The 12,715-nt window shown below is 43.3% G+C and overlaps 1 protein-coding gene across 1 annotated transcript in view; it reads right to left on the bottom strand.

The window, feature by feature from the left end:
* Positions 1-12,715, bottom strand: part of LOC139550094 (piezo-type mechanosensitive ion channel component 2) — a 224,814-nt gene that overhangs the window by 121,868 nt on the left and 90,231 nt on the right. The window contains exons 7-9 of the mRNA XM_071360724.1: positions 9,954-10,203; positions 7,608-7,821; positions 527-692 (exon numbers count right to left, since the gene is read on the bottom strand). Of these exons, the coding sequence (XP_071216825.1) occupies positions 527-692; positions 7,608-7,821; positions 9,954-10,203 (630 nt within the window). The remainder of the gene's footprint in view (positions 1-526; positions 693-7,607; positions 7,822-9,953; positions 10,204-12,715) is intronic.

The following is a 12,715-nucleotide window of genomic DNA, read 5'->3' as shown; positions in this document are numbered from 1 at the left end:
GGAGCCAGAGGCGTATGAGAGATACCAGGGTGTTACCTACCTCTATGGGTTCCTGGAGCCAGAGGCGTATGAGAGATACCAGGGTGTTACCTACCTCTATAGGTTCCTGGAGCCAGAGACGTATGAGAGATACCAGGGTGTTACCTACCTCTATAGGTTCCTGGAGCCAGAGGCGTATGAGAGTGGCCAGGGTGTTACCTACCTCTATGGGTTCCTGGAGCCAGAGGCGTATGAGAGATACCAGGGTGTTACCTACCTCTATAGGTTCCTGGAGCCAGAGACGTATGAGAGATACCAGGGTGTTACCTACCTCTATAGGTTCCTGGAGCCAGAGACGTATGAGAGATACCAGGGTGTTACCTACCTCTATGGGTTCCTGGAGCCAGAGACGTATGAGAGATACCAGGGTGTTACCTACCTCTATGGGTTCCTGGAGCCAGAGACGTATGAGAGATACCAGGGTGTTACCTACCTCTATAGGTTCCTGGAGCCAGAGGCGTATGAGAGATACCAGGGTGTTACCTACCTCTATAGGTTCCTGGAGCCAGAGGCGTATGAGAGTGGCCAGGGTGTAGTACAGCAGCAGCAGCATAATGGGGTTAACAAAGTGGTGCCAGGCCAGCTCAGGGTTAACTATCATCCTCCATGTAGAGGAGCAGTCCGTCTGGATGAGGGATGAGATGCCGAACAGACTGGAGAAGAGAGAGAGAGAGAGAGAGAGAAAGAGAGAGAGAGAGAGAGAGAGAGAGAGAGAGAGAGAGAGAGAGAGAGAGAGAGAGAGAGAGAGAGAGAGAGAGAGAGAGAGAGAGAGAGAGAGAGAGAGAGAGAGAGAGAGAGAGAGAGAGAGAGAGAGAGAGAGAGAGAGAGAGAGGAAGACAGAGACAATATTGGACCAGGACTCTATCGACAAATAGATGTAATCTCATTGAGTTCTATAGCATCTAGATCAAAGTTAGATACAGTCGTACAATATACTGACTGTATTTATACAGTTTACATACAGTTTTTAAGTAAAAATAAATGAATAAACACAAGTGGTATACGGCAGGCCTATATTGACTGCACACCGCAGTATATTTAGTGCAAGGACTTTACATGTAAATGTCGTTAAGATTACAAGGAACCAGAGCAAACAGATGTTTTGTTTATATATACATCAGTCTCAAGATAAAAGTTATATTGTTTAAAGCATTGTAGATCTATTTTGTTGGCCAGACTTTTTCCAATAGGAGTTAAATTGGTCTGAATTGATCTGCCGGTGCATCAGCCAATAATAACTAACCAGCAGAATATTATATTATTACTGGTAAGAGACCTTGAGTTCTCCAAGACACAATATTGATCTCAGACCTTACAGTCAAAGCCAAGAGGAGAGAAGGTGCCGACTAGGATTTAACACCGGTACCATGAACCCTGTGACTGTCTCGGGAAAACTCTTCGAAATGGAATGTTTCGATTCAGATGAACACAAAATACAATTGCACATTGTCCAAGTTGTGACATGGAAGCCGTAGTGGTTGAAAGATAAAACGGGAATCCTTAGATCAGCAATGTCATTTCATTGACCACGTAGCTGGAGGGCCATGCACTTTCTTTTACTTCCTACAAAGTCGCCTTGAATTCAAAAAAGCACACGCGGCATAATTGACACCGCCGGACTGCACATGTGACCCGAGTGCAGTTAATAAACCCTACAGGAAACAGGAAATAAAAGAACGTGTCATTTTGACTCTTCTAGACAGTCACAAATTTGATAGGCCTAAGCACAAGTCACTACATAGGCATCTCTATCCACAGACGTGAAGTCTGTTAACAATTCAGAGAGGCATGAGGGAAAGTTCTATCTCCTTCTGTCCGCCTAAAACTATTTCCCTATCCAGTCTGAATCCCACTGAAACCTGACTCCCGTCTCCCATGGATCAATCCTGACTCCCGTCTCCCATGGATCAATCCTGACTCCCGTCTCGCATGGATCAATCCTGACTCCCGTCTCGCATGGAACAATCCTGACTCCCGTCTCGCATGGATCAATCCTGACTCCCGTCTCGCATGGAACAATCCTGACTTTATTCTGTAATCCATAGGTTGCATTATCAAAGCACGTCACTAGTCTATGCATGTCAAAATACCTCTATAACATGTCCTCCGCTTATCTGTGCTGTCTCCTACTGCTGTCAATATGAGAGCATCTCTGTGTTGTCTCATACTGCCCATATGAGAGCGTCGGTAGAGAATGTGTGAACAACAAACAGTATGAGAGTAGATATTTTATAAAACAGTTGGTCCGAGTTAAGATACCTCGATAGTAAAACCCTCGAGAGTCTAAGCAGGGAGGGTTTGTACTAAACTAACATATGGGATTGTTTTAAAATGGTCATACCAAGGATCATTTAGCTACAATATTTGATTAGGAGTTTTTTTAACCCCTTAAGGTATCGATTCGTTTTTTAAAAACTGGTACCCAGCTACCTTCAGACTAGTCTTGTGAGGCTTGTGGGCGTCCTACTGAGAGACTCACCTTTCCACTGACGGTTCAAACACTACTGAAATTACAGAAGTTGGCAGATCAGATATACTGACTTTAAAAGTGTCCCGAGACGCTGGTGGGGTTACAGAGCAAAACGGAGAGCACCACTGTGTTCGTGAGAGTCTCATCTTTCATAATAGAGGTCATATTTTGTGGGGCCAAACCGTTCAGACGCCACAGACGTTTTTCTTTTTTTTTTGTAGGAAGACCAATTTTCGGGATGTCTCACGGTCTGACAAACACCGCTTTGGCTCTGTCACCTTTCACCTTTCACCTTTCACCTCAGAAGTGGAAGTGCGACTTCAGCAGACGAGGTGGATTGAGACACATTCGATGCGAGAAAAAGATATCAGATGGGGATATTTTTGATGGGGATATTTTTCATTATGCTGATTCGATTTCCCGCGGTCCCGCAGACATTGACTCTAGAGGGGTTAAACCTATTCCCACTCTTCATCGCCCCGTTATTCATGAGCTGATTTGCTATCTGTTTAATCATCAACTCGATTTAGCCAAATGTAGGAAATATTATGTATTTTTGTTGAAGGAGGTTATCTAGCAAGCTTAGCAACTTTGGTAATTTGACTGGCGTTGTAAAGTTTGTATTATTCTATGGTTGGAGTGCGCCCTGAGAGTGCTCTGTGTCCAGATAGCCTACTGCTAAAATGCACATGTGCATGTTAGTCATTTAGCAGATGCTATTATCCAGAACGACTTACAGTCGAGTGCATTCATCATTCATCGAGGAACACGGTAACATGAACGGCCTGTTTTGCATATTCATAACAATGTCATTGGAGATCAAATGACTGTTACTTTATCGTTACTAAATACATTTGCTCTGAAAAACGTTACATATTTTGTTGCAGACAAGCCGACAAGGTGGCACAGAGCCCCTCATATTTGGGGAGAACCCTGGCGTATCTTGGTTTTAAACACTTTAAATGGACACTTCCAATTTTTTCAGCATTTCCCAGAACTCTCTGGTTAAATATGAATTATTCCCAGGTATTGAAACTTATATTTCACGAATACATCATCCTTGGTGCAGACAGGAGCTTTATGTAAATGCAGGGGTCATACACAGTCAGACTCCGTTTCCTTTCACCTGCCCAGTTCTGTTACGTCAACGCAGATGAAGGACAGGAGACAAGGAGATGAAGTCAGAGTATTGAGATGCAGCTCCTGTGGAATATGAGTTACCCGCCGGTTATACCGCCTCACCACCTCCATGCTACTTCCTGCAGCTGGTAATAGCAGGTCACATGACCTGAGTGTCACACTCCCTTCCTCCCCCTTTCTCCCTGAAGTGTGCACACGTTCTCTCCCCCCCCTCCTTCAAACGATATAAAAACAATGTGATTGGTGTTTAACTAAGCATTCATATCCCTTCACACCAATCCGTCTTTTTAAACCCATTAAGTGTTCACTCCAGGGAGTCGTGGGAAGGAATCAGAGAAAGGGGATTGGTCTATTGTGGTGTAGGGTTGAAAATATCCCCTAGGACACTGTTTCCTCCACACTAACGGTTAGGGTAAGGATTTTGGGGGAAGGTAAAGTTGATCCTAGATCTGTAGCTAGGGGGCATTTCAATCCCCAGATTGGTCTATTGTAAGCTGAGGAGGCAGGAAGCGATGTGGAAGCTAAGTCTGTCACCACCCTCACTCAGCACCGCCACACAGCTAGCCAGGCAGCAAGGCCAGGCCTCTGTCAACACACACAATTAGGACTCCCACAGGAGCCGGAGATGTTAGCCTATTGTATCACGGGGACCCGAACAACACTATACCAGACCTGGGTTCAAATATTATTCATAACAATTTGAAAATCTTTATATGGGCTTGATTCAGCTTAGCTTGCGCAATATGGAACCAATAGAATTGTCAGGAAATTCCAAACCACGCCCATATAGTACTCCAGGAAGACTAGAGTAAACGTAATAGGGTTTGAAAGATTTCAAATAGTAGTTGAACCCAGGACTGCACAGCACTTATTTAGGGAGTGGGTGAGTTTCCCTGGTAGGCTAGGACACGGAGGGCTGGGTGTACTGTAGTGTACTGTACTGTAGTGTAGTGTAGTGTACTGTACTGTAGTGTAGTGTACTGTACTGTAGTGTAGTGTAGTGTACTGTAGTGTACTGTAGTGTAGTGTACTGTACTGTACTGTACTGTACTGTACTGTACTGTAGTGTAGTGTAGTGTAGTGTACTGTAGTGTAGTGTAGTGTAGTGTAGTGTACTGTACTGTACTGTAGTGTAGTGTAGTGTAGTGCACTGTACTGTACTGTACTGTAGTGTAGTGTAGTGTAGTGTAGTGTAGTGTAGTGTAGTGTAGTGTAGTGTATTGTACTGTACTGTAGTGTAGTGTAGTGTACTGTAGTGTAGTGTAGTGTACTGTAGTGTAGTGTAGTGTAGTGTAGTAGTGTAGTGTAGTGTAGTGTACTGTACTGTACTGTAGTGTAGTGTAGTGTACTGTAGTGTAGTGTAGTGTACTGTAGTGTACTGTAGTGTACTGTACTGTAGTGTAGTGTACTGTAGTGCAGTGTAGTGCAGTGTAGTGCAGTGTAGTGTAGTGTACTGTAGTGTACTGTACTGTAGTGTACTGTACTGTACTGTACTGTAGTGCAGTGTAGTGTAGTGTACTGTACTGTAGTGTAGTGTACTGTACTGTAGTGTAGTGTACTGTAGTGTACTGTAGTGTAGTGTAGTGTACTGTAGTGTAGTGTAGTGTACTGTAGTGTAGTGTAGTGTACTGTAGTGTAGTGTAGTGTAGTGTAGTGTAGTGTACTGTAGTGTAGTGTAGTGTAGTGTAGTGTAGTGTAGTGTAGTGTACTGTAGTGTAGTGTAGTGCAGTGTAGTGTACAGTAGTGTAGGAAACTATACTGTGGAAGAGGACATACTGCACCTAATTCCCCATATACTGTAGTACACTACTGCTTAGTTGTGCACTATACAGGGAATAGGGTGCCATTCTGACACAGCCATAGGTACTAGGACTCTGTTATCAGCTCATTGGGGCCAAGGTTTTTAACGCATCACTCACGCTAGATGACATCAGGGAGACTGACATATCTCAGAGGCTGTCGAAAGTCAACGAGATTAACATAACAGAAAGATGAACTGTTTAAAATGAACATTAGAAGTGGCTTTTTATCCGTTGACTAATTACTAGATGCTTCGTTAAAATACTTTACGACAAAGTGAGAAATTAAATTGAGCTGTATGCGTCTTTACGTCGTTCAAATCATTAAAATCCAGACGGAAAATATTTACACTGTCATTTAGTAAGTTCACCATCCTGCGATTCTCACCGTTAAACATTGCGCGGTGTTTCAACACAACGGCTCTTTATGTCATCGTTTGATCAAAGTGCTGTGATGTGAAAGTCTATCGCAACAACAAATACTAATTTCACTCTAATCTGTTACACAGCTAGAACAGCCGTTATTAAAGGTGATCTTATGTGGATGAAAGCAAGTCAGTTCAATGAGTTTGTCTTTCAGAAGGCAGCTTCTCAATACACAAAGCTCATCCTCTCCCTCCTTGTGCAAAGTGAAAGGAAGGAAATGGAGGACCATCAAGGTGATAGTCGCTATATAAGGTGATGCTAATGTTATACAAGGTGAAACTCGCTATATAAGGTGATGCTAATGGTATACAAGGTGATGCTAATGGTATACAAGGTGATGCTAATGGTATACAAGGTGACAGTTGCTATATAAGGTGATGCTAATGGTATACAAGGTGACAGTTGCTGTATAAGGTGTTGCTAATGGTATACAAGGTGATGCTAATGGTATACAAGGTGACAGTTGCTATATAAGGTGATGCTAATGGTATACAAGGTGACAGTTGCTATATAAGGTGATGCTAATGGTATACAAGGTGAAACTCGCTCGATAAGGTGATGCTAATGGTATACAAGGTGACAGTTGCTATATAAGGTGATGCTAATGGTATACAAGGTGACAGTTGCTATATAAGGTGATGCTAATGGTATACAAGGTGAAACTCGCTATATAAGGTGATGCTAATGGTATACAAGGTGAAACTCGCTATATAAGGTGATGCTAATGGTATACAAGGTGAAACTCGCTAGATAAGGTGATGCTAATTGTATACAAGGTGACAGTTGCTATATAAGGTGATGCTAATGGTATACAAGGTGACAGTTGCTATATAAGGTGATGCTAATGGTATACAAGGTGAAACTCGCTATATAAGGTGATGCTAATGGTATACAAGGTGACAATCACTATATAAGGTGATGCTAATGGTATACAAGGTGATAGTCGCTATATAAGGTGATGCTAATCGCATACAAGGTGACAGTTGCTATATAAGGTGATGCTAATGCTATAGATAGCCATAATAGCATTGGACGTGACACACTGCTGTAATGTAAGGCCAGCAAACTAAAGACATTAGAATCAATACTCTCCAGAAACACCAAGGCTATCTTGCCAGGGACACAGTGGCAAGGGCAACACTGCTAAAATACATTGTCTAAATAAGTAGTTAAGTTATAATAGCAGCGAGGACAACACTGATGAGTAGCTTCTGCATGGCGCAGACTGGGTGGGAGTTTACTATATTGCTAACACGGATCCAATTGTTTCACATGTAAAGGGGGGTTAAGGGTCGATTAGGAATTCAACCTTACCACTTATCCGCAACCTTCCACATAAACAACTAATGGTCTCCCTATCCCCTCCCTCCTCATACATAAATTATAAAGACAACGTATGTTACCGCCAGGAAGTATTGAGGAACAAGAACACACTAGGTTTATAAGCCTGGGAGATTTCTACAAGTGGATTTTGGCTTCTGCTTGGATGTGGCGATACTGTATATATTTAGTAAAAATGGTGAAAGTTCATATTCACTATGAAATTGTAGATTTACTGAATACACACAGTTATCTGGAGTTGAGCTGTATAGTAAACACCTAGCAGCCACAGTAGCCAGGGGAACTAAATATATGTTATCAAAAGACAGACAGACAGACAGACAGACAGACAGACAGACAGACAGACAGACAGACAGACAGACAGACAGACAGACAGACAGACAGTATCTGACCTGATGTAGCTGTCCTCTGGAGGGATGCTCTCTTGGAAGAACTGGAACTGGTAGAGGTAGAGGACGACCAGGTGTCCAGCGCTGAATATGGCCATGAGGACACACATACAGCTGAAGATGAGAGTGTCAAAGGTGCGGCAGAACGACCACCACGTACACAGGAACAGGAACACGAAGAAATAGACTGCCGACGTCAGGGAAGGCAGCGTGATACCTGGCGGAAACAGTGCAATAAGCATACCGATACATATAGATAGATGCAAACGGATACACGGATATTTAAAGATCTATAGGTAGACAAAGAACTAGGCTGCAGATGTCAGCGAGATCACTATTACACCTCGTGGACACAGAAACACTTAGATATCAACCAATTAGAGAAGCAGATGTATATATACAGTGGGGCAAAAAAGTATTTAGTCAGCCACCAATTGTGCAAGTTCTCCCACTTAAAAAGATCAGAGAGGCCTGTAATTTTCATCATAGGTACACTTCAACTATGACAGACAAAATGAGAGAAAAAAATCCAGAAAATCACATTGTAGGATTTTTAATGAATTTATTTGCAAATTATGGTGGAAAATAAGTATTTGGTCAATAACAAAAGTTTATCTCAATACTTTGTTATATACCCTTTGTTGGCAATGACAGAGGTCAAACGTTTTCTGTAAGTCTTCACAAGATTTTCACACACTGTTGCTGGTATTTTGGCCCATTCCTCCATGCAGATCTCCTCTAGAGCAGTGATGTTTTGGGGCTGTTGCTGGGCAACACGGACTTTCAACTCCCTCCAAAGATTTTCTATGGGGTTGAGATCTGGAGACTGGCTAGGCCACTCCAGGACCTTGAAATGCTTCTTACGAAGCCACTCCTTCGTTGCCCGGGCGGTGTGTTTGGGATCATTGTCATGCTGAAAGACCCAGCCACGTTTCATCTTCAATGCCCTTGCTGATGGAAGGAGGTTTTCACTCAAAATCTCACGATACATGGCCCCATTCATTCTTTCCTTTACACGGATCAGTCGTCCTGGTCCCTTTGCAGAAAAACAGCCCCAAAGCATGATGTTTCCACCCCCATGCTTCACAGTAGGTATGGTGTTCTTTGGATGCAACTCAGCATTCTTTGTCCTCCAAACACGACGAGTTGAGTTTTTACCAAAAAGTTATATTTTGCTTTCATCTGACCATATGACATTCTCCCAATCTTCTTCTGGATCATCCAAATGCTCTCTAGCAAACTTCAGACAGGCCTGGACATGTACTGGCTTAAGCAGGGGGACACGTCTGGCACTGCAGGATTTGAGTCCCTGGCGGCGTAGTGTGTTACTGATGGTAGGCTTTGTTACTTTGGTCCCAGCTCGATGCAGGTCATTCACTAGGTCCCCCCGTGTGGTTCTGGGATTTTTGCTCACCGTTCTTGTGATCATTTTGACCCCACGGGGTGAGATCTTGTGTGGAGCCCCAGATTGAGGGAGATTATCAGTGGTCTTGTATGTCTTCCATTTCCTAATAATTGCTCCCACAGTTGATTTCTTCAAACCAAGCTGCTTACCTATTGCAGATTCAGTCTTCCCAGCCTGGTGCAGGTCTACAATTGTATTTCTGGTGTCCTTTGACAGCTCTTTGGTCTTGGCCATAGTGGAGTTTGGAGTGTGACTGTTTGAGGTTGTGGACAGGTGTCTTTTATACTGATAACAAGTTCAAACAGGTGCCATTAATACAGGTAACGAGTGGAGGACAGAGGAGCCTCTTAAAGAAGAAGTTACAGGTCTGTGAGAGCCAGAAATCTTGCTTGTTTGTAGGTGATCAAATACTTATTTTCCACCATAATTTGCAAATAAATTCATTAAAAATCCTACAATGTGATTTTCTGGATTTTTCTTTCTCATTTTGTCTGTCATAGTTGAAGTGTACCTATGATGAAAATTACAGGCCTCTCTGATCTTTTTAAGTGGGAGAACTTGCACAATTGGTGGCTGACTAAATACTTTTTTACCCCACTGTATATATTTGGCTACACAGTGTTTGAGATGGCAGCATTGAAGTATACTGTATTGGATAGGACCAGGAGTTTTTCCTGACAACATCTGTTGGCGCTAGTTTGCGTACAGGGTCATTCAATTCAGCAAGACATGACACCCACCATGTCAGATTTGTGTAGTTAGAAACAGATAAGAGAAGCATTCCTGAAACGTTTTTATTATTTTTTTGCTTTTTGATTTGGAACGACTCAATAGTCATTTTAATAAATATAAATAATAAATATAAATAATAAATATAAATAAGTGTTTTGAGTGATGAGTGTAGTGCAGGGGCTGATTCCTCTCTCTCACTGAGAAACACTGACCTGTGAGTCCTAACAGTATAGTGACCACCACTTTTCCTGCGGTGGTTATCAGATTCCCAATGATCTCCTTCACTTTAGACGCCACGCCCGCTATGTGACGCAGAATCTTCATCTTGTTGCTCTCCTCCTCCTCCTCTTCCTCCTCTTCCTCCTCCATCTCTTCCTCCTCCTCTTCTCCAGCCTCGTACCCAGCCTCAAAGTCCTCATCCAACAGGACGTTGTCATCAGGGCTCAGCTTCTCCTCTTCCTCCTGGTTGGTAGAGAGAGGAGACAGTCATATATCATAAACAGTGATTAAACCATTTAAAGCCAACCATAGTTGTTCCTGCCAAAACCAGAACCTTCTAGACACACTGCCGTACGCAGGTTCTATTTTTTTTTACCTTTCAGTCTTCTAAGAAAGAGGTGGACAGACGTTCTGATAGAGAGCTAGGACAGACGTCCTGATAGAGAGCTAGGACAGACGTCCTGATGGAGAGCTAGGACAGACGTCCTGATAGAGAGTTAGGACAGACGTCCTGATGGAGAGTTAGGACAGACGTCCTAATAGAGAGTTAGGACAGACGTCCTGATAGAGAGCTAGGACAGACGTCCTGATAGAGAGCTAGGACAGACGTCCTGATGGAGAGCTAGGACAGACGTCCTGATGGAGAGTTAGGACAGACGTCCTAATGGAGAGCTAGGACAGACGTCCTGATAGAGAGTTAGGACAGACGTCCTGATAGAGAGTTAGGACAGACGTCCTGATAGAGAGCTAGGACAGACGTCCTGATAGAGAGTTAGGACAGACGTCCTAATGGAGAGCTAATGGTAAGTGTGGTACAGTGGGTTTGTTAACTGAGCTGCTGTCCATGGTTCTGAAACACGATCTGTCCATGGCTCTGAAACATGAGCTGTCCATGGTACTGAAACATGAGCTGTCCATGGTACTGAAACATGAGCTGTCCATCATTCTGAAACATGATCAGTCCATGGTTCTGAAACATGATCTGTCCATCATTCTGAAACATGATCAGTCCATGGTTCTGAAACACGATCTGTCCATCATTCTGAAACACGATCTGTCCATGGTTCTGAAACATGATCAGTCCATGGTTCTGAAACACGATCTGTCCATCATTCTGAAACATGATCAGTCCATGGTTCTGAAACACGATCTGTCCATCATTCTGAAACATGAGCAGTCCATGGTTCTGAAACATGAGCTGTCCATGGTTCTGAAACATGACTGAATCTGATGTCACCAGGAGAGGACAAATAGAATACAAAGGTCTATTATACAACTGTCAGTAAATCTATTTTATATGGCAGTAGTAGGTGTCATTACCTTGTGTGTGAGAGTATCATTACCATCTGTGCCAGTCTGTTTGTGGTTTTAATTAACTTAGTCGTAAAGAGAGAGCTGGACAGATGCCGGGGATGGGGCTTAATGGCAGGGGTGCTGCCTTCCAACTCTATCATCCCTCCTGAGGAATTCGGAGACACAGAGACATCAAAAAATAATCAAGGCTACAACATTATAGAAACGAGGAGAGCGAAAAATCCTTGTTTAGCCCCTTAAGGATCCACAGAGTCTCAGGAATACTGACAGAATGTCTCTCTTTGTTTTAGTTTACGTACGATGTCATTTCCTCTCTGTAAAATCTGGACGATGTCACATCCTCTCGGTGAAATGTGGATAATGTCACCTCCTCTTGGTGAAATGTGAACGTGTTCTATGGCTACAACGTGCAGGGAGGAATGTAGCCGTGGTTGGCTTCGATGCAGTGGCGTGAAGTAGCATAGGGCATGTTTTCATTGCTTATTGCAGCCTTACGTCCTGCGATGCCAAGTTTCAATGCTCGTTTAGTTTGACCAATAGAAGCAGCCCTGCAGATGCATTTCAGCATGTATATTGCCATTTGTGGTGCTACAATTAATGAAGCTTTGGATTTAGTATTCTCTACTTCTTCTCAGGTTTACCTCTTCTCAGGTTTACCTCTTCTCAGGTTTACCTCTTCTCGGGTTTACCTCTTCTCGGGTTTACCTCTTCTCGGGTTTACCTCTTCTCGGGTTTACCTCTTCTCGGGTTTACCTCTTCTCGGGTTTACCTCTTCTCGGGTTTACCTCTTCTCGGGTTTAACTCTTCTCGGGTTTAACTCTTCTCGGGTTTAACTCTTCTCGGGTTTAACTCTTCTCGGGTTTAACTCTTCTCGGGTTTACCACTTCTCGGGTTTACCACTTCTCGGGTTTACCTCTTCTCGGGTTTACCTCTTCTCGGGTTTACCTCTTCTCGGGTTTACCTCTTCTCGGGATTACCTCTTCTCGGGTTTACCTCTTCTCGGGTTTACCTCTTCTCGGGTTTACCACTTCTCGGGTTTACCTCTTCTCGGGTTTAACTCTTCTCAGGTTTAACTCTTCTCAGGTTTAACTCTTCTCAGGTTTACCTCTTCTCAGGTTTAACTCTCTTTACGTAAACATTTGTGGTCGTGTTGTCACAATGTACACAATGGCCACACTTGTAATTGCCATTGGGCGGGCCTGGGAGCCAAGTGTCACGCCTCTTGGGTAGCTGCATGCTGTGCGTAACGGAATAGGCTTAGATTGCTTGCAAGCGAAAACAAATGAGCGGGGGCAATATTGTGAATTCTGGTAGATTTGGATCCCATTTGAGGATGTTCCAGTAGTGCTGAGTGATTAACCTCCATTCCTGTAATTGTTGGGGTTTTTAAACAACTAATTAACCCAGGTCAGTTGAATTGTTTGAATTCCATTTTATTCAG

This window comes from Salvelinus alpinus, chromosome 23 (genome assembly GCF_045679555.1).
Source record: "Salvelinus alpinus chromosome 23, SLU_Salpinus.1, whole genome shotgun sequence".
NCBI classification, from domain to species: Eukaryota; Metazoa; Chordata; class Actinopteri; order Salmoniformes; family Salmonidae; genus Salvelinus; species Salvelinus alpinus.
The sequence above is the reverse complement of the archived record's forward strand: the minus strand, read 5'-3'. Positions and strand labels throughout refer to the sequence as shown.